General features: G+C 41.3%; 1 protein-coding gene and 1 pseudogene across 1 annotated transcript in view; both read left to right on the forward strand.

Annotated features, from left to right (window-relative positions):
- The window catches only part of SLC28A2 (solute carrier family 28 member 2), a 43750-nt gene extending 23792 nt beyond the window's left edge, over window positions 1–19958 (forward strand). The window contains exons 11-18 of the mRNA XM_043985475.1: window positions 1594–1719; window positions 2536–2666; window positions 3175–3343; window positions 3594–3791; window positions 5227–5308; window positions 6924–7022; window positions 8087–8201; window positions 18783–19958. Of these exons, the coding sequence (XP_043841410.1) occupies window positions 1594–1719; window positions 2536–2666; window positions 3175–3343; window positions 3594–3791; window positions 5227–5308; window positions 6924–7022; window positions 8087–8201; window positions 18783–18918 (1056 nt within the window). The 3' untranslated portion in view covers window positions 18919–19958. The remainder of the gene's footprint in view (window positions 1–1593; window positions 1720–2535; window positions 2667–3174; window positions 3344–3593; window positions 3792–5226; window positions 5309–6923; window positions 7023–8086; window positions 8202–18782) is intronic.
- Window positions 7432–7925, forward strand: LOC122741740 (annotated as a pseudogene).
- Window positions 19959–20190: the final 232 nt, after the last annotated feature.

Consider the following 20190-nt stretch of genomic DNA (forward strand, 5'->3'; position numbering starts at 1 on the left):
CTTATTGTAGCTTGAGAAAATTCTATTTTGGTTTCTGATAATCCTGTCAATGTTATTTCAATATCTTTTTCTTATGGTCTTTTTTGTCTGTTAATTTTAATTCATAATATAGGATGTCCCAAAAAGTCTTAGTGAAGTTTTTAAGCCTGATTTATTAGAGACTTAACTTTCAGGAACCCTATATTTTGTCATTATATTGGAGTTTCTTTGGTTCATTAATTTTTTTAAAGTGGACTTTTACATTTTAGTTTGAAGATTCTGGTTGTTTTCTTTTTCTTATGTTTCTGTTGTTGTGACCTCTGTCATATTTTTCTGTAAGTTTCCATGTCCCCATATCCATGAATATGTCTGTTTAATTTTAATTTCAACCCATCCTCAGACTAGCTGTCTCAACTACAATGAAAAGATTATGTGGATTTTCATAGGCTTCTCATCTTGTTTATTTATTGGTTATTTATTTAGAAACATTTATATTTGTCCAAACTTTCTAATCATTCATGACTAAGTCTTCTTTCCTTCTGTTCCTCCTTCTTTCTTTCACAAGGATTTATTGATCATCTACTATGTGTTTCATTCATCACGGGAATTGTGTTTTCTTCCCCACACGCCTAGAAAAATTTATGTATATCGTTGGTGTTCAATACATGTTTCTGACTGAATAACTGAATAATAAGAGTAGTATCTCATCAAATAACATAGTTAACAACAGGATAGACCTTGGCTGTAGTTCTATACTTCATTCATTCATTCATCATCCAAAGGACATTTATTAAATGCCATACTATATACTTAGATGTAGTATGCTAGTCTAGAAGCTTATAACTTAGCATTAAAGAAATTAATGTTGATTGATTGATTGACAAATCCTGTAGCACTTATTTCTGATACTGGTTCAGAGTCAGTTGCACTAAAGAAGGCTCTGAGTGTCCTCTAACAATCTAAGGCAGAGTAAGACCTTAGGTCCATAAAATCATAGATTTAGAGGTGGAAAGGACCTTAGGGGCTATCTGGTACAACCCCTCCCCCATTTCATAGATGAAGAAACTGAAATCTGAAGTGGTTAAATACCTTGCCCCAGGTCACACAGGGTAGTAAATGGCAAGGGTGGAGTTTAAACCTTGGTTCAAACTCTTAGTCCAAATCCATTGCTCTTTTCACTGTACCATGCTGATTAAATGCCATGAGTGAGACAGAGTGCTAGGAGATTGCTTAGAGAAGGGTAAAGTGATTCCTCGGTCTACATGTGTCTCCATATTCCATCACCCTTTTGTACTGGGAGAACTGTTTCTCTTCTGAAAATAGTAGCCCAATGACCAAGATCCCAATGAATAATAAATTTGTGAACAAGAGATTGTCCTCCTCTTCCTGTCATCCCTAATACTGCCCTCTCAATATACCATTGTTTCTCTTTCACAATCAATGGGGATAATAATACTTGGAATACTTACCTCACAGGGTTGTTGGGAGGAAGTGCTTTGTAAACCTTGTAGGGGTTCCTCCTCTCTGGGGCATTGCTATGGGCATAGTAATAAGGACAGTGGTGTTTGGAGCCACTCATGTCTCTGAGCCCAACTGACGTTTTCTTATTTCCAGACGGAGGCGCCTTTGTTGATTCGGCCATACCTGCCAGACATGACATCCTCAGAAGTCCACGCTGTTATGACAGGAGGTTTTGCTACCATTTCAGGCACTGTGTTGGGAGCCTACATCTCTTTTGGGGTAGGTATAGAGCTCTTAGCCTTCGTGTAAGCCAGAGTGTCCTAGTCTCTTTCACAGGGGCCGTAGCCATTCCCCAGACAAAGTCTTTAAGAAGCTTTTCTGGTCCAGGCTCCTCTTGCTCTTTCCATTTTTGGTGTGAGTCTGAGACCTAGGGAGCTTCGGCTAACATGCTTCAAGGTCATAAGTCATTCCTGTCTGATAGTAATCAGCTAACAGGAAGTCAGGAAGAAACATATATTAATAGAACAAGGAGGGGGCAGCTAGGTGGCCCAGCGGATGAAGCACTGGCCTTGTATTCAGGAGGACCTAAGTTCAAATCCAGCCTCAGACACTTGACACTAGCTGTGTGACCTTGGGCAAGTCACTTAACCCTCATTGCCCTGCAAAAAAAAAAAAATAGAACAAGGAATTCAGACCTGAGTTTTGATGTGCTGGAAAAACTATGGTTCTTTCCTGAGTATAATAATAACCCAATGAACATATAATCATGAACAAGAGATTGTCCTTCTCTTCCTGTCATCTCAAACATTGCCCTCTAAATATACCATTTTTCCTATTTCTAGGTCAGTGGGGAAAATAATATTTGCAATACCTACCTCATAAGGTTGTTGGGGGCAAGTACTTTACACACCTTTAAGGAGCTTTATAAATGTGAGCTAATTTTATTGTTTTTGTTGTAATAATTATCATCACGCTAGGCTTCCTTCTGCCATGTCGCTTGTTTTCAGTTTATTTGTAGATAGCAGAAGGCCCTGACACTCAGAACAATCCTTGGCACTGTTTGGCAGACACTGACCTTGAGATCTGACCTTTCAGATTGATCCTGCGTCCTTGGTTTCTGCTTCTGTGATGGCTGCTCCTTGTGCTCTTGCCCTGTCTAAGCTGGTCTACCCAGAAGTGGAAGAATCCAAGTTCAAGAATAAGGAAGGAGTAAAACTGTCTCGTGGGTGAGTCCAGTAAAAAGCATCACTTGAGAGACTGTGGGGTTGGGGCCTAGTACAGAGGGAGGCGTGAGTGGTGTAATGAGGTTTTGCGTCTGTCTAACAGAGGCACCGTGGTAAGAAAACTTTCTTCTCATTCCTCATCACTGTTTTCAAATAATCAAGGTGTTTCCTTTCCTAACATTGGCATGTCCTCTGGCCTGTCGTCCCTATAGCTCAGCATCACAGAGTAGGTGCTTAATAAATATTTGTTGTTGATTGATTGGTTCTGTAACACTCATTTCTGATTCTGGTTCAGGGTCAGTTTCACTGAGTGTTCTCATACCCCTTGGGGCTAGCTTTTGACCCTTTTCCCATGACAAGAACAGAGGAGACTGTTATCTTTAGCAGGGTGAGGGATGGGGAGCCACAAGAAAAATTCAAAGCTAGCTCCTCTGAGTGGGACTCCCCACAATACACATACAGAGTTGCCAACACATTCCTTTTTACCTGGTATCTTTGATGACAATCACAGCACTCAGAAGACCATTCTAGAAGCTGCCAGCAGTGGCGCTGCAGACTCTATAGGACTCATCGCTAATATAGCTGCCAACCTCATCGCCTTCTTGGCTGTCTTAGCTTTTATCAACGCTGCCCTTTCCTGGCTGGGAGAGATGGTGAACATAGAAGGGCTCACCTTCCAGGTAATCTACGTCATATTGATCCATTATAGTCCATTTCCCTGGCATGTGGTCAGGTTGATACCAGTACCATGCCTGTTCCCTTGATTCTATATAAACTAAAGAGAAAACTGGAAGGATGGGAGGGATTGAGCCCTGGCTACAGGAGATGGATGTTCTTACCTCTGGCCTTTGCCATTTATTTTTCCTTATCCTGGATAGACTCAAATTCTCATTCTCTCTCTCTCTCTCTCTCTCTCTCTCTCTCTCTCAGGTCATCTCTTCCTATGTCCTACGGCCCATCGCTTTCATGATGGGTGTAGACTGGGCAGACTGTCCAATGGTAGCTGAGATGCTGGGGATCAAGTTCTTCCTGAATGAATTTGTGGCTTATGAACGGTTGTCTCAGTACAAAAACAAACGTCTCTCTGGAATTGAGGAGTGGGTCGGGGGTGAGAAACAGTGGATTTCTGTAAGTGGTACATTCAGAGAAATATGGAATCCTATAGGGTCTCAGCCAAGGCTACCCATCTGCAGAAGCAAACTGCCACAAAAAATGCTGGAGTAGGCTTCCAGGTTCCTAGGACAAGCCCTGAAATAAGCTGTAAGATGACGCTCAGCCAGCAAGGCAAACCCAGTAATGGCCTTCTATCTTAGGCCCTTGAAACTTCCTTGAGACCTGTTTTGTTTCTCCTTCATCCTTTATCATTTTTTCTCTCCATCTAGCAACTGGGTCTTGATAGAGTGGTTGACTCTCAGAGGGATAATTGTGGGTGTTCTGATAGTCTCACTTCTCCTTCACTTAGAGTCTTAAACTCAGTTTTTGGGTTTCCTTTATTTGTTTTTTTTTTTTTTTTTTTTTTTTAGTGAGGCAATTGGGGTTAAGTGACTTGCCCAGGGTCACACAGCTAGTAAGTATTAAGTGTCTGAGGCCGGATTTGAACTCAGGTCCTCCTGAATCCAGGGCCGGTGCTCTATCCACTGCGCCATCTAGCTGCCCCTGGGTTTCCTTTATTTGTAATTTGAGGAGCTCTCTCTCTTTCTCTCTCCCTCATCTCTGTCTTTCTTCCTTTCCCCCATCTCCTTCCTCTCCCTTCAATTCCCTCTCTTTTTACTCTCCCTTTCCACCTCCCTTCTCTCTTTCTCCCTTCCCTTCTTTCTTTCTGCCTCTCCCTCCCTTCTATCTCTTGCCTTTTCTTCTCTCTTTCTCCCTCCTTTATTTATGCTTCCCTTTCTTCTCTCTCTCTCTCCCTCTTTCTTAAAAAATATCTAGTATGTGTGTATGTATATATGTGTGTGTTGTTAACATTTTTATATAGCACCTACTGTGTGCCAGGCATTGTGCTTTACAAATATTCTCTCATTTGATCCTCACAACATGCTGTTAGTATTCTCATTTTACACATGAGGAAACCAAAGCATAAAGATTTAGTGACTTGCTCACACAATCTGTAAGTGTCTGAGCCTGGATTCGAACTCAAGTTTTCCTGACTCCAGACCCAGTACTCTATCCACTAGGCCATAAACACATACATGTGTGTATGTATATGTATATGTATATGTATATATATGTATGTATGTATAGGCAGCCTATATATGCTATACACAACATATATGTGCGCGTGCATGTGCATACATATATATACATATATGTGTATATATATACATATATATATACATATATGTGTGTGTGTATATATATATATATACCTAGACAGCTAGGTGGCCTACATATATATATACACACACATATATACATATACATATATGTCTGTATGTGTGTACATATACATGTGTCTGTATGTGTATATGTATGTCTGTATATGTGTATATATATGTATATATATACACACAGACAGACAGACACACACACTTATACATGTGTTTGAAGTTCTTTTTTCTTCCAGGTGAGAGCAGAAATCATCACAACTTTTTCACTGTGTGGATTTGCCAATCTCAGTTCGATGGGGATCACATTAGGAGGCTTAAGTGAGTTACAGGAAATCCTGGTGTCTCTTGAAGGCTAAACCAAGGCCTCAGCCAGACACTGAAAGCCTTGTAATTTGGAGCCCTGATGCTACAAAGTCAGGTGGCCCTAAGCAGCAAAACTGTAGCTAGGATAGACCCACCCAATTGGAAATATCAGAAGGGTTAATTAAGGGGAGAGAAAAACAGGCTGGGGAGATTTCTGTATATCCTCAGAGATGTCAAATATGGAGTCACAGGTCACCTGAACTAGATTAAAATGTAACTGAGAAATATTTAACAAAATAAATTAAAATACAATACAATTTAGATGATACTATAGTTGAAAAACTAAGTATACAGCTCATGGGGACCCTTGTGTAAGGATTAGTGGCCCTCATTTCTATTTGAGTTTGACTCCTCTGGTCTAGATTCACCATCATGCTGTGGACAAGATGCTTTTATTATTTTATTTTATTTGGGGGTGGGAAATGAGGGTTAAGTGACTTGCCCAGGGTTACACAGCTAGTAAGTGTCAAATGTCTGAGGCCAGATTTGAACTCAGGTCCTCCTGAATCCAGGGCAGGTGCTTTATCCACTGCACCACCTAGCTGCCCTGACAAGATGCTTTTAAATTAAAAGAGATTCCCCCTCCCCCATTCTTGAGTAACTATCTTCCTTTAGATAGACTGGGTACAAGATAAAGGCACCTCATAATGAATTCTGATCTATGATGACAGATAGTATGATGACATTTATATCTTGGACACTTAATGAGTAAAATGCTAATTTCATGCAAATTTGCATGCTTTATTTTTGATCTGGCAGCTGAAGTGCTTTCTGTGTTCAGATTGTAGCCATGGCTCTCCCTATCTGAGCTTATAAATTCACAGAAAATCTGTATCAAAGGCACATAGCAGGAAAACTACCTATCCATTTTTGTCTCATTTATTTTCAGGGACAGAATCATTAGCTTCATTGATCTGGCTGCTTATTGGGTTGTGTTCATTAGAGATTGCATCATTTCTTTTCAATATATCTTCCTCCCACTCCCTCTTGCTCAGTGCTCCTCTACATTGCACTAATTCTGAAAGCCAGTTATTGACTAAATGTGAGGCAACCTCTGAGAGGAAGACAAATACATTATGGCCAGGCCTGAATGAATGGGGCCTTATTCCTCTTTCTCCAGGGGCTAATCTGACCCTGGCCAAGCCTTGGAAATTCTGACTGGGAAAGGTCCAGGGGATTTGTTCCAATCTGGAGCAACCTCAAATCATACTTGATCCATAGGACCCTTGGGATGTTGGAAAAATTAATGTACCATTGCTAAGATTTGGTCTTGTTATAGGCTGGTCCTGGAATTAGCTAGGCCAGTCAATCCTGTCTTAAAACTTTTGCACTGGATGCATCTTATATTCCTAGAGGTCTCCAGACCAGTAATCACTTAAAACAGATACATAGCAACTCCTGGAACCACTTTGGGCCACTTTTGTGTCTGGTCTCTTGATATTCAGGGTGGCAAGGGATAAAAATGGCTTTGATGCATATGTTTTATTCTTCTGAATTATTCTCAATGGGGCCTCACAGTAGGGTTGATTTTCTGGGATACTAAGTTCCTTTCCTTTCCCATTCCCTGCAGCTTCAATGGCCCCCAAACGGAAGAGTGACTTTGCCAAGCTAGTAATGAGTTCCCTCTTGACAGGGGCCTGTGTATCTCTGGTCAATGCCTGTGTGGCAGGTAGGTACCTCTGTCAACCTTCCTCAAAAGTATTTTTTGGTTTGGAGCAGGACATATCCAAGAATAGTGATTGATTCTACCCAGTCATCTAACCTACAGGGTAGAGAGAAGGCAGCCCAATCCTATAGGATAAAGAAAATTCTGTTCTCTTCCCTTGAGCTGTCCTAGGTAATCATTTAAAATGGTGAGGAACTCTCTTGTTTTGTTTTGTTTTTTTTTTTGGTGAGGCAATTGGGGTTAAGTGACTTGCCCAGAGTCACACAGCTAGTAAGTGTTAAGTGTCTGAGGCCGGATTTGAACTCCGGTCCTCCTGACTCCAGGGCCGGTGCTCTATCCACTGCACCACCTAGCCGCCCCTGAGGTACTCTCTTGATGCAGAGAACCCCACAAAATCATTCAAGTCAAGGGGTTCAAATCTCTGGGTCCACTTCAAGAATACCCGTGAAACAGCCCAAGCTGTCAAGGGCATGCACATCCAAAAAGCTACCAAGTATTTGAAAGATGTCACATTGAAGAAACAATGTGTTCCCTTCCGTAGGTACAATGGTGGAGTCGGCAGGTGTGCCCAGGCTGAGCAGTGGGGTTGGACACAGGGTCGTTGGCCCAAAAAGAGTGCTGAGTTCTTGCTGCATAGGCTTAAAAATGCAGAAAGTAACGCTGAAGGGTTTGGGTGTGGATTCTCTTGTCATTGAGCATATCCGAGTTAACAAGGCCCCCAAAATGCGACGGCATACTTACAGGGCTCATGGTTGAATCAACCCACACATGAGTTCCCCTTGCCATAGTGCAATGATGCTGACTGAAAAGGAACAAATTGTTCCTAAACCAGAAGAGGAGGTTGCCCAAAAGAAAAAGATATCCCAAAAGAAACTGAAGAAACAGAAGCTTATGGCATGGGAGTAAATGTGACATTAGTATGCAAATAAAAGTGAAAGCATGTTTAACCTTAAAAAAAAAAAAAAGAAATTTCAAGGGTTCTGAGTTCACCTTCCAAAGGACAGAGAAGCCTCAGGACCACGTTCAGGGCCTGCTTCTTGTCTCATATTTTTATTTCCTTCATCCAGGAATCCTCTATGTTCCCAGGGGGGCTGAGGTCAACTGTGCCTCTTTCCTGGACACAACAAATTTCACCAATCCTAGCTATGAGATCTATGTATGCTGCAAAGAATTCTTCCAGAGGTAAGAACCCTGTGATTCCTGGTTCCTTCTGCATCCCCTCAAAGGAGTTTTTTGGTGGCAGGGGAATTGGTCAGGGGTCAAGGAGGAGGTACTTTCTATTGTGATGTTTAAAATCTAAATTGTGGTCGCCTTAAATCAGAAGCTTCAGCACCAGTCTAGCCTAGAGTTCCAGCCTGGTTGGGTTCTTCCTGAAGTCCTCCTCCACGAGCCTGCTTTAATCAGGAACACTAGCAAGCTGTTTGTGGAAGCTTTTTATAGGTCTAGAACAGAGGCGGTCCTTACACACTGCTTCAAGCTGATTGGTTGGCGTCATCCAAATCCACTGGTTTTGAATGTGTTTTCAAGTTGAGTTCACAGTCTAGTTTCTGAGAACAATACCTTCTTAAGGGATAGCCAGGTGTGATTACAATCCAATTAACTTGAAGTAGGCTTAATCAGCAGTCAATCACTCTCACTTGATTCAATCAGTATAGATTAATCTCCAGGTGGGTCTCTGAGTATCCGCTAAATCCCATTATTTCATCACACTATGGAAGCAGTATATATAATCTGAATGCTAAACGTACCATGTGCATAGGAAAGGTTAGAATCTGTTCTTACCCAGCAAGGGGGATGTAGAAAGGAATTGGGTGTGATTGTGGATAGGTGGATAAAAGGAAAAGGATGGTAGAGCTTGATGTTTTTGGTCATGAGTATTAAGGTGAGGGGAGGGGGTCATCATGGTGGTTAAAGATTATAAAGTCAAGTTCACCCATCTCTCCAGTCATAAAAAGGGGATATACCACAAAAGCATTACATTAAATGTATGTAATTCATTAAACCCAAGGGGTGGTAAGATTGGAAATCTATGCAAATAGGTTAGGTTTAAGAGGTAAGACCTATACCAAGATATTAATGGAAGTTAGTCCTTCAGTCCCATGATGGGCTTTCAACAAAATACACTTGTTAAAGGCAGACTTCTAAGCTAGACAGACCTCTAGTTTTAGATATTATCAGAGTTTGTTATAGTAGTCGAATTTCTTAGCCTGGGCTCTGTGAACTTTTATTTTAAAAAATATTTTGATAATGATTTTAATGTAATTGCATCCCTTTGTATTTCTATGTGCATTTTGATGCATTTTGTGCATTTAAAAACATTATTTGGGGCAGTTAGGTGGTGCAGTGGATAGAGCACTGGCTCTAGAGTCAGGAGGACCTGAGTTCAAATCCAGCCTCAGACACTACACTTACTGACTGTGTGACCCTGGGCAAGTCACTTAACCCCAATTGCCTCACCAACAAAACAAAGCAAAACAAAATAAAACAACATTATTTCACAACGGGGATAGGTTTCCAAGGTTTCTACACTGTTACAGTGTCCATGACACAAATACATTAAAAATCCCCACATCGGGGCAGCTAGGTGGTGCACTGGATGGAGCACCGGCCCTGGATTCAGGAGTACCTGAGTTCAAATCCAGCCTCAGACACTTGACACTTACTAGCTGTGTGACCCTGGGCAAGTCACTTAACCCTCATTGCCCTGAAAAAAAAAGAATCCCCATGTCATTAGGATCACCCCAAAAGTAAAAATAGGTAGGTGGCTTTGGTTTGACCTAAACTGTATTCTCACTGATGAACATCACCCAAATGAATGAAGCACATTTCTCCTGTTCTTTTTTTGCTCACCTAAGCTACTGTTGCATCCATCTTGGGAGTGATTTGGAACTTGAATGAGGCACAGGTTGCTGCCTCACTAATTTACACTACTCCTTAAGCCTGATCTTCCTTCCTTTGTTCTCCAAGGGGAAAGAGGGTCGTTGTGTTCAATAAGTACTGCCAAAATGAAGCCAAGCCATTAGATATATGAGCCCAGAGAAAACAGGACCCAGAATTCCAGTTTTTAAACACTTATTAACTAGCTAAAGATATATGCAAAACACAGATCTATGCTCAGGAATACTTACAGACCCCATTGTCCATCTCTGAATAGATTCTCTTTTAGTGGGGACAAAGACCCTGGAAGCATCATGGAGAAAGTTACATTTTCAATGGAATCCCTCTGTGAAGGTTCCATTTCCTTGGGTCTTTATTAAGTTAAAAAGTGTTCACAAAGCCAATGCAGGGCACAGTTCTTTTTGTTGTTGTTGTTTTTTGTTTTTTGGTGGGGCAATTGGGGTTAAGTGACTTTCCCAGGGTCACACAGCTAGTAAGTGTCAAGTGTCTGAGGCCAGATTTGAACTCAGGTCCTCCTGAATCCAGGGCTGGTGCTCTATCCACTGCGCCACTTAGCTGCCTCCACAGTTCTTTTTGTGTGTTTATTTGTTTATTTTCTCCAGTGGATTTGGCTACTTTTGGCTTCTGCTTAGCTACATACATCTTCTTTGCTTGTATACAGGACTTGGGTTCAAGTCCTTCATCAGTAATTTACTACCTGTGTGAACAAAAAAGGGGTGTATGGGTGTTCAGGGAGGACTAGCTACTCTGGTGTGAAGGTTGCTGAGCCTTTTCAGAGTTGCTCATCCACCTTTGGTGTCTGCCTATTACCCAACTCTCATCTGTGGCTCCAGGTAGCACATGCAGCAGCCACACCCTAGTTAAACCATCTAGGCAGACAGGCTAAACCAGGTTGAGGGTGACTGATGGGCCTTAAGCCCATCAATGAGTTAGGGGGATGTCTACCCAAAGCATGTGAAGACTTCCCCTGACAAATAGGCAGAAGAGAACAATTTGTTCCAAGGAGCCATGAAGGTGGCAGAAGTAGGTACTATGGAGTGATTAGAACTTGGTTAGACACAGAAGATCCCAAGATCATCTCCACTGTAGCCTGAGCCATCACCAGTCATCTTGATTTTTGTCTTGCCACTGGACTTTGATGACTCTGGACGAGAGAATGAGGCTGACAACTTCAAGCAACCCTGCCTCACTCAAACCCAGTTTATACATGAGTCAAAAGACTTCACCCATACCATTTTACCTCCCTTGAAGTCCTATGCCAAGGGACTTGTGGCAAAGCAGGTGTGGATACACTGGGAGCTGTAATCACAACCCTGCATGAGAATGGCAGAGGCCACTGGGTCATCTCACTGGACTGAAGCAGTGGTGGAATTCAGTAGCACCCTGGGTGTCTGAGCAGCCTTTTTTTGTGAGTTCAAATCTCACCTCTGATACTCCAGGTATAACTTTTTTGGGGGGGCAGGGCAATGAGGGTTAAGTGACTTGCCCAGGGTCATACAGCTAGTAAGTGCCAAGTGTCTGAGGCTGGATTTGAACTCAGGCACTCCTGAATCCAGGGCCGGTGCTTTATCCACTGTGCCACCTAGCTGCCCCCCTGAGCAGCCTTTTTAAAGGACTGCATGGCTCACCTCCTGGCATGAGGAAGAGGCTAGAAATGGTGCCCTAAAAATTGTCTGCTTCACCTAACAGCATCTACATTAAAGGACCAGAGGGCATGGAATATCATATTTCAGAGGGCAAAGGAACTGGGACTACAGCCAAGAATCATGTACCCAGCAAAACTGATTATAATCTTTCAGAGGAAAAAATGGGACTTCAATGAAAAAGAGGACTTTCAGGCATTTGTGATGAAAAGACCTGAACTGAATGGAAAATTTGACTTTCAAATACAAGACCCTAGAGAAGCATAAAAAGGTAAACAGGAAAAATAAATCATGAGAGATATTAAAAGATTAAACTGTTTACATTCCTACATGGGAAGATAATACTTTGAACTCATAAGAACTTTTTCAGTAAGGAATACACTTAGAGGACACAGGTCTGAACTGAATATGAAGGGATGATATCTGTAAAGCATTTATTTTTTGTTTATCCTTGTTCTTTGTGGGGCAAACAGGGTGGGGTGTCTTATGTCTGGGGCCAGATTTGAGCTCTGGGCCTCCTGGATCCAGGACTGGTGCTTTGTCCACTGTGCCACCTAGCTAACCCATGATGACATCTTTAAAATAGGGTTGAGAGGTAGGAGGAATAGACTGGGGGAGGGGGAAGGAGAGAAATGGACTAAAGAGAGGTAGTTCACATGAAGGAAACAAGAAAAAAGCTTATGGAGTGGAGGGGAATAGGGGGAAGAAGTGGATGAGTGAACCTTACTATCATCAGAATTGGCTCAAAGAGGGAATAATATACATCCTCAGGTGGGTATAGTAATATATTTTTTCCCTGAGGGAAAGTGGGAGGAGAGGGAGATAAGGAGGGGGGAGAGAGAAGAAGGGAAGGAGGGAAGGGAAGATTGGGGGAAAGAGCAGTAAAAAGCAAAACACTTTTGAGGAAGGTAAAGATATTCTGCATAACTGCACAAGTATGACATATTGAATTGCTTGATTTCATAGGGAGGGTTGAGGAGGGAGGGAGAGAGGAAGAAAAATTTAGAACACAGAATTAGCTCAAAGACCTTAATCTCATTAGAGTGGGCTCAAGGAGGGAATAACATATATACCCAGTTGGGAGGAGTAATCTATTTAACCCTACAGGAAAGTAGGAGGGGAAGAGGATAAGGAGGGAAGGGTGAAAGAAGGAAGGGCAGAGCAGGGGAGGGGACAGTCAGAAGCAAAACACTTTTTTTTTTTTTGCAAATGAGGGTTAAGTGACTTGCCCAGGATCACATAGCAAGTAAGTGTCAAATGTCTGAGGTGGAATTTGAACTCAGGTCCTCCTGAATCCAGGGTCAGTGCTTTATCCACTGTGCCACCTAGCTGCCCCAGAAGTAAAACACTTTTGAGGAGGAAGAGGGTAAAAGAAGATAGAAAATAGAGTAAATATCATGGGAAAGGAATAGGATGGAGGGAAATAGTTATGATCATTGAGTATAATGGCAAAATAAATGATGCGTACTTTGCTGGGCTATTGTGAAGAAAATTCTTTGTCAAGTTTAAGGTACTATATAAAAGTTATGATGAACAGGATGCTATCAGAAAAGCCTGGAAAGACCTACATGAACTGAAGCAGAGTGAAATGTACTGTATACAAAATAACAGCAATAGTGTAAGATGATCTGCTGAGAAGCACATGGTTATTTTCAGCAAGGCAATAATCCAATATAACCCTGAAGGACTTATGAAAATTGCAATCCATCTACAGAGAAAGAACTGATGGTATCTGAAAACAGATTGAAACACATTTTTTTCTTTGACAATTCCTTAATCTGAAGTTTTATTTTTTAACTGTTTTCTCTCACAACCTAGCTAATGTGGGGATGTTTTCCATGACTGCTCATGTGTAACTTATATTGAATTGCTTGAATTTGGGGGGGTTGGAGATGGGAAGGGAGGGAGGAAGAGAAGTTGGAACACAAATTTTTAAAAAATTGATGTCAAAATTTGTTTTTACATATATTTTGGAAAATAAAATTCTAAAGAGAAAAAAAATGATGGGGAAATTCAGAAGCTGCTAAATGAAAAAGATGAACTCCATAGGGTTTACCAGCAGGATAGTGTATGCATCTCTAAGAAGATACTGTTTAAGTCCATCGAAAGTAAAGCACAAGTGAAGCTTAGGTGAGGGATTCTTGGCTCAGTAAGAACTGATAGTAATTGTCACTGATAGTAACAATCAAAACTGCTTTTATGATGTCCTGAAGACTATTTATGGGCCAAAGACCAAGGGCACATCTCAATTATTCAATGCTAATGGAGTCACATTGATTACTGATAAGGACACTTCCATAGCATTTTCAACAGATCCTCATCAACCAATCTATAATTTGCCTCAGATTGAAGTCAATCCTTCTCTAGCAGAACTTCCAACTGAAGAAGAGGTTTTGATGCCATCAAGCTCCTCTTATGTGGCAAAGCTCCTGGTGCTGTTTCTATTCCAGCTGGGATTTACAAGGCAGGGGGTCCACTGCTTATACAAAAGCTGACTGAAATCTTCTGGGTTTTATGGCAAGATATGGTTGTTCTCCAGGAGTTCAAGGATAACTCCACTATTCATCTTCTTTTTTCTTTTCTTTTCTTTTTGGTGAGGCATTTGGGGTTAAGTGACTTGCCCAGGGTCACACAGTTAGTAAGTGTTAAGTGTCTGAGGCCAGATTTGAACTCAGGTCCTCCTGAATCCAGGGCCAGTGCTCTATCCACTGTGCCACCTAGCTGCCCCCACTATTCATCTTTATAAAGGAAAAGAAAACAGGTTGTCTTGTGACAATCATAGGGAAGTCTCTCTCTTAGTCATTGCCAGTAAGATTCTTACCAGAGTCCTTCTTAATAAGCTGATCTTTCATCTGTTGGATGGTCATTTACCCAAGAATCAGTGTGGCTTCAGAAAGGGCTGAGGAATGGTTGATATGGTGTTTGCTATCTGACAACTCCAGAAGAAATGCCAGGAACAGAACAGAGGTTTGTACACAATGCTTGTTGATCTGACCGGGGACTTTGATTCTGTCAGTCATAAGGGCTTGTGGAAGATTGTGGCAAAATTTGGTTATTTGCAGAAGTTCATCAGTATTATTTTGTCAGTTTCATGACAGCATGCCTGCCTAGGGGTTCTGGATAATAGAAAATGCTCTAGAGCTTTTCCAGTCACCAATGGAGTGAAGTAGGACTGTGTGCTTGTTCCCATGCTTTTGAGCATGATATTTTCATTGATGTTGTTATACACCTTCAACAAGTACAAAAACAGCATCAAGATCAGTTACCACACTGATGGTAAATTATTTAACTTGAAAAGGTTATAAGCCAAGACTAAAGTGGAGGGAGAGTTGGTATGTGGCTTTTTGTTTGTAAATGATTGTGTATTCAATGCAGCCTCTGAAGCTGAAATGCCACTAAGTATGGATGAATTCTCTGCCACTTGTGCTCATTTTGGTGGACAATTAACACCAAGAAAACAGAGGTTCTCCACCAGTCAACACTATACTTTCCATACATGTAGTCATCAGTTATAGCAAATGGAGAAATTTTGAATGCTGGGAATAAGTTCATTTACTTTGGCAGTATATTTTCCAGGGATGTCCACTTAGATGATGATGCTGATGCACACATTGCCAGAGCTAGTTTAGTGTTTGGGGGACTCCAAAGGAAAGTATGGGAGCAAAGAAGTATTAGGCTGCCTACCAAACTGAAGGTCTACAGAGCCTTCGTACTGACCTCATTGTTGTATAACTGTAAAACTTGGAAAGTCTCCCGGTGCCTTGTGAAGAAACCAAATTGCTTCTGTTTGAACTGTCTTAGGAAGATTCTGAAGATCACCTAGTAAGATATGGTACTGGACACAGGTCCTTTCTTGAGTTGAAGTGTCAGGCATTCGAACTATACTGCAGAAAACACAACTTTGATGGGCTGGCCATGTTGTTTGAGTGCCAAAAGGACATTTGCCTAAAAGACTATTTTACAGAGAACTCACACAAGGCAAGAGCTCACACAAAGGGCAGAAGAAGCAATACAAAGACACTCTCAAGGTCTCTCTGAAGAACTTTGGAATCGATTGTAAGGCATGAGAGACACTGGCATAGGAACGTCCAACCTGGTATGCCCACGTCAGAGAAGGTGCTATGCTCTATGATCAAAGCAGAATTGAAGTAGTTCAAAAGGAACATAAGATGCACAGATTTTGAGACATCTCCACTCTAGATGTTCATAGGGACTATTTGTGCTGGACTTGTGGTAGAGCCTTCTGCGCTAGTATTGGTCTGATCAGCCACAGTCGGACACACTATACCTTGAGCCCAACATACTGACATCATTTGGGTTCTCTTTGAGCAAAAAGGACAACAACCACTTATGTCAACTTAAGCAAGTCACTTCAATTTCCAGTAGCCCTACTTTTACCATAGGTAGAATGAGGAGGATGGACTGGATGACCCCTGAGGTCTCTTCCAGGTCTAAATCTATGATCCTATGATAATACTTCAGCCTTCATGTTGTTTCTGTGTCTCCCTCTGACCCGATTTGAGGTTTCTTGGCAGAGATACTGGAGCAGTTTGCTATTTCCTTCTCCAGCTCATTTTACAGATGAGGAAACTGAGGCAAAGAGGTTGAAGTGACTCACCGAGGGTCACACAACTAATAAAGTGTATGAGGCTGGATTTGAACTCAGGAACATGGGTCTTTCTGACTCCAGCCCCAGTGCTTTATGGACTGTACCACCTAGCTGCCCCTTTCAGCCTTCATATCTGTCCACAATTTCTAGCCCTTTTTATTTGTTGATAACTTCTCATAAAACTAACAACCATAGGGGCGGCTAGGTGGTGCAGTGGATAAAGCACCGGCCCTGGATTCAGGAGTTCCTGAGTTCAAATCTGGCCTCAGACACTTGACACTTACTAGCTGTGTGACCCTGGGCAAGTCACTTAACCCCCATTGCCCTGCAAAAACAACAACAAAAAAAACAAAACAAAAAAACCCTAACAACCATAATTTAAAAAAAACCCAAATCTTCACATAGCCTCTAAAATTCTTGTTTATTTTAATATAATTAAACATTAACTACATATTGCGTATAGAGCACCATAGGTGCTGAGGCAACTGGGTGGCTCATTGGATAGAGTAGTGGATTTGTACTGCAAGCCTCAGAGCTTAATAGCAAGTTGCTAGCAATAACAGTTTCCTTATGTGTAAAAGAGAGATTAATATGACCTACCTCACAATACTGTGATAATTAAATTAAATAATAAGTGTAAGGTGCTTTGCAAACCTTAAAGAATTATCATTATAGTTATTATTATATGTTACATATAATAATATTATACATATATTATAGAATTATATTATAATTAATATATTATTAATTATGAGGGCTGCTGAGTGGCACAGTGGATAGAGTGCTGAGCCTGGAGTCAGGAAGACTCATTTTCACAAGTTCAAATCCAGCTTCAGACTGTGTAACCCTAAGTAAGTCATTTAACTCTTTTGCCTCAGTTCCTCATATGTAAAATGAGCTGGGGAAGAAAATAGCAAACCACTACAGTATCTTTGTCAAGAAGACCCCAAAAGGGGTCACAAATAGTTGGCAAATGAACAACAACAAAAATATTATTATGGGACTTACAAAATTTAGATAAGTTTCTGCCCTCATGGAGTTTAGAGTCTATTGGGGGATAAAACACTAACACAGATACTGTAATGATAAAATGACATCATTGGGCAACTAGGTGGTGCAGTGTATAAAGCACCAGCCCTGGATTCAGGAGGACCTGAGCTCAAATCCGGCCTCAGACACTTAACACTTACTTGCTGTGTGATCCTGGGCAAGTCACTTAACCCTCATTGCCCTACCCCCCCCCATTTAAAAAATGACATGAAAAGTCATCAGAGAGTTGTAAAACAAAATATTCTGTGAATCCAAAGGGGATTTGGGAAGGCTTCATGGAGGAAATGATATTTGTATTACATTTAAAAAGAGTTAAAATGTCATCCAATTTGAATGTGCTCTTAAATTATTCATCCATTTCTATGAAATCCATTTTACTTCACTATTGAAATTACTGTCAGTTACTTCCATTTTGATTTCACCAGTGTGACTGTTCCCTTCACTTAGACAAATCAAAATACCTTCCTAAAATACCTCCATGCCTTAGGAGACAGTTTCATATGTTCTTGTGGCCAAAAATAATTACAGCCTGATGGCTATCTTCTGGTGATGAACCTCTCTGAATCCAACTTGGCTGGCCCTTGACCAAGAGATGTGTAGTCAGTCATCAGGCCAGCTTAGTAGGACCTGTCAGACTTTATGCTCTACCAACATAGCCTTGATGTATTCAGGGTCATCACTGTGCCATCATGAAGCACTGGAGGAGGCCTTTTGTGGAAAATCTTCCTCCAATTATAGTGATTTATATGCCTGTGTTTAGCTCATAGCATCCTAAAGTTATCCAGGTGTATCAGGACATGTAAAGCACCTTTTCAAGAGAGGAAGATTCCTGCTTTCAGGAATCTGGACCTCTAGGTTAGGGTTAGAGAGAGAGTTCAGTTCCACTCATTTATTCTAGAAATATCTTCTCAAGGAAGGCATGGCTTGGTCATGGTGTGCATATGGATGGTGATTCTGTCCCCTACCTGTTCTCTGGAAATGAATGCATGCTGTGGGCAGTGGTCCACATTATCAGTAAGTAGGGCTTTATTTTCTTTAGTCATATGTAACTCTGGAAGGAGAGGGAAGAATACAGAAAAGATGATAAATCTAGAACTGAAAGGGACTCTAGAGTTCATCTAGTCCAATCTTATCATTTTACAAATGAGGAAACTGAGGCCCAGGTAACATGACTTGTTGAAAGTTATACCTGGGTGGGGCAGCTAGGTGGTGCAGTGGATAGAGCACCGGCCCTGGAATCAGGAGGATCTGAGTTCAAATTTGGCCTCAGACACTTGACACTAGCTGTGTGACCCTGGGCAAGTCACTTAACCCTCATTGCCTTGCCCCCCCCCCCCAAAAGTTATACCTGGAGTATCAGAGGTGAGATTTGAACTCAGGTTCTCAGGAAGCTCTTCTTGATGTTCAGGCCTAGGCTTAAAGGAGATGATAAATTTCGCTTAAGCAAATTGATTACCTTTGATTCCTCTGTGTTTCCTTCCCTTTTCAGCTGTTCATCTTGTTTTTCCTCAACAGAAACTCAATTCTGACCAAATGACAAATTTCTCTGGCTTTCCATTTCAGCATCACACTCAACAACACTGGCCAGCTCCCTTTTCCACAACTCTGGACAAGCCCAGAATTCAGTGCCACGACCCTCGCCAACTGCTGTGGACTTTACAACCATACTATCTGCGTTGAAAACGGCCACTTTGTGTAACAATATTTGATCATAGCTCTAGAGGTAGAAAGACCTTTGGGATCATCTAATCCAGTGATAATCCCAGCAACTGCATATGAATGTAGAAAACCACAAATTAGCATTATCTATGCTGTATTATGTTTTTAATTCTTTTGTTAAATGTTTCCCAATTACATTTTAATAAGGTTCAGATTACACTGGAGAGTTCCCAAGGGCCAGAGCCATAAATTTGGTACCTCTGATCTAGTCATCCTCCTCACTTTGCAAATAACAAAATTGTTTCAAATTCTTTATTAATGTCTAGATTGATTTAATACATAATTCTCTGCGGTTTTAAATTGTCCAAGCTATAACAAAAGAAACTGAGGCAGAGTTCTAAGCCAATGGCACTTTATCAAAGGGTCCATGGTCCCCTCTAATGAAGTGGACCTCAGATCTTCCTCATGATCTTAGATGCTCCTTTCCTCTAGGGCTTTTGATAAGGTTTGATACCAGGTTTAATATCTGAACACTCTAGAGGGGCTACGCAAAATACAGAATCCCATTGGTTGGTAGATCTTGCTTCAAGGGCCAAAAATGATATATCAGCCAAAACAATGGTATGTCAGCAGGGGCGGGTCTTGGGTTGGGTGAAGCATGGGGTGTCTCCATTGACTAAGTGGTCATAAGATGGTCACCTGCTCATGTTGGACAAGAGGGAGTGGTACAGAGGTAATAAATTGGGGGATTTTCCATGTAATTGTGTCACTTCCACCACGCTGGGTTTAGTCATCATAATAAGGAAACACAAGGGCAGAGGGCCTCTGGTTAGCTTTCAGTGATTAAACAAGTGAACTTACCATCTGCAGTTCACAGCTCTGGGGCCTAATATACAGAACCAACACTACCCCTATGGAATCACATCAAATTGATTAATACTGATTGAAATAAAATAGGCATCTGAATAATTTTCTCATAGTTCCTACCATACAATTAACCCATCAAAGTCTTTAACAATCATGTAAAAATAAAAAATTTCATTTTGGTTCACAGTTCACTGATGAAAATGAATACCCTTGTGAGACCAGACAAATCCCGCCCCCCCCCCCCCCCCCCCCCCCCCCCGCCAAATTAAAGCCTGTCCTAAGGATGAGGTTGGGTTTGAAGGAATAAAAGCATTTCACAAAAATCATTATAACCTTAATACTGGATGTTATCATGGAGATTGTTACCAGGATACAAAGTGTTAATATGACTTCATGTATGAGTGATACAAGATTTGGGGCAAGTAAAGGGAAGGAATGCTTCTCT

Source organism: Dromiciops gliroides, chromosome 2 (assembly GCF_019393635.1).
Source record: "Dromiciops gliroides isolate mDroGli1 chromosome 2, mDroGli1.pri, whole genome shotgun sequence".
Lineage (NCBI taxonomy): Eukaryota > Metazoa > Chordata > Mammalia > Microbiotheria > Microbiotheriidae > Dromiciops > Dromiciops gliroides.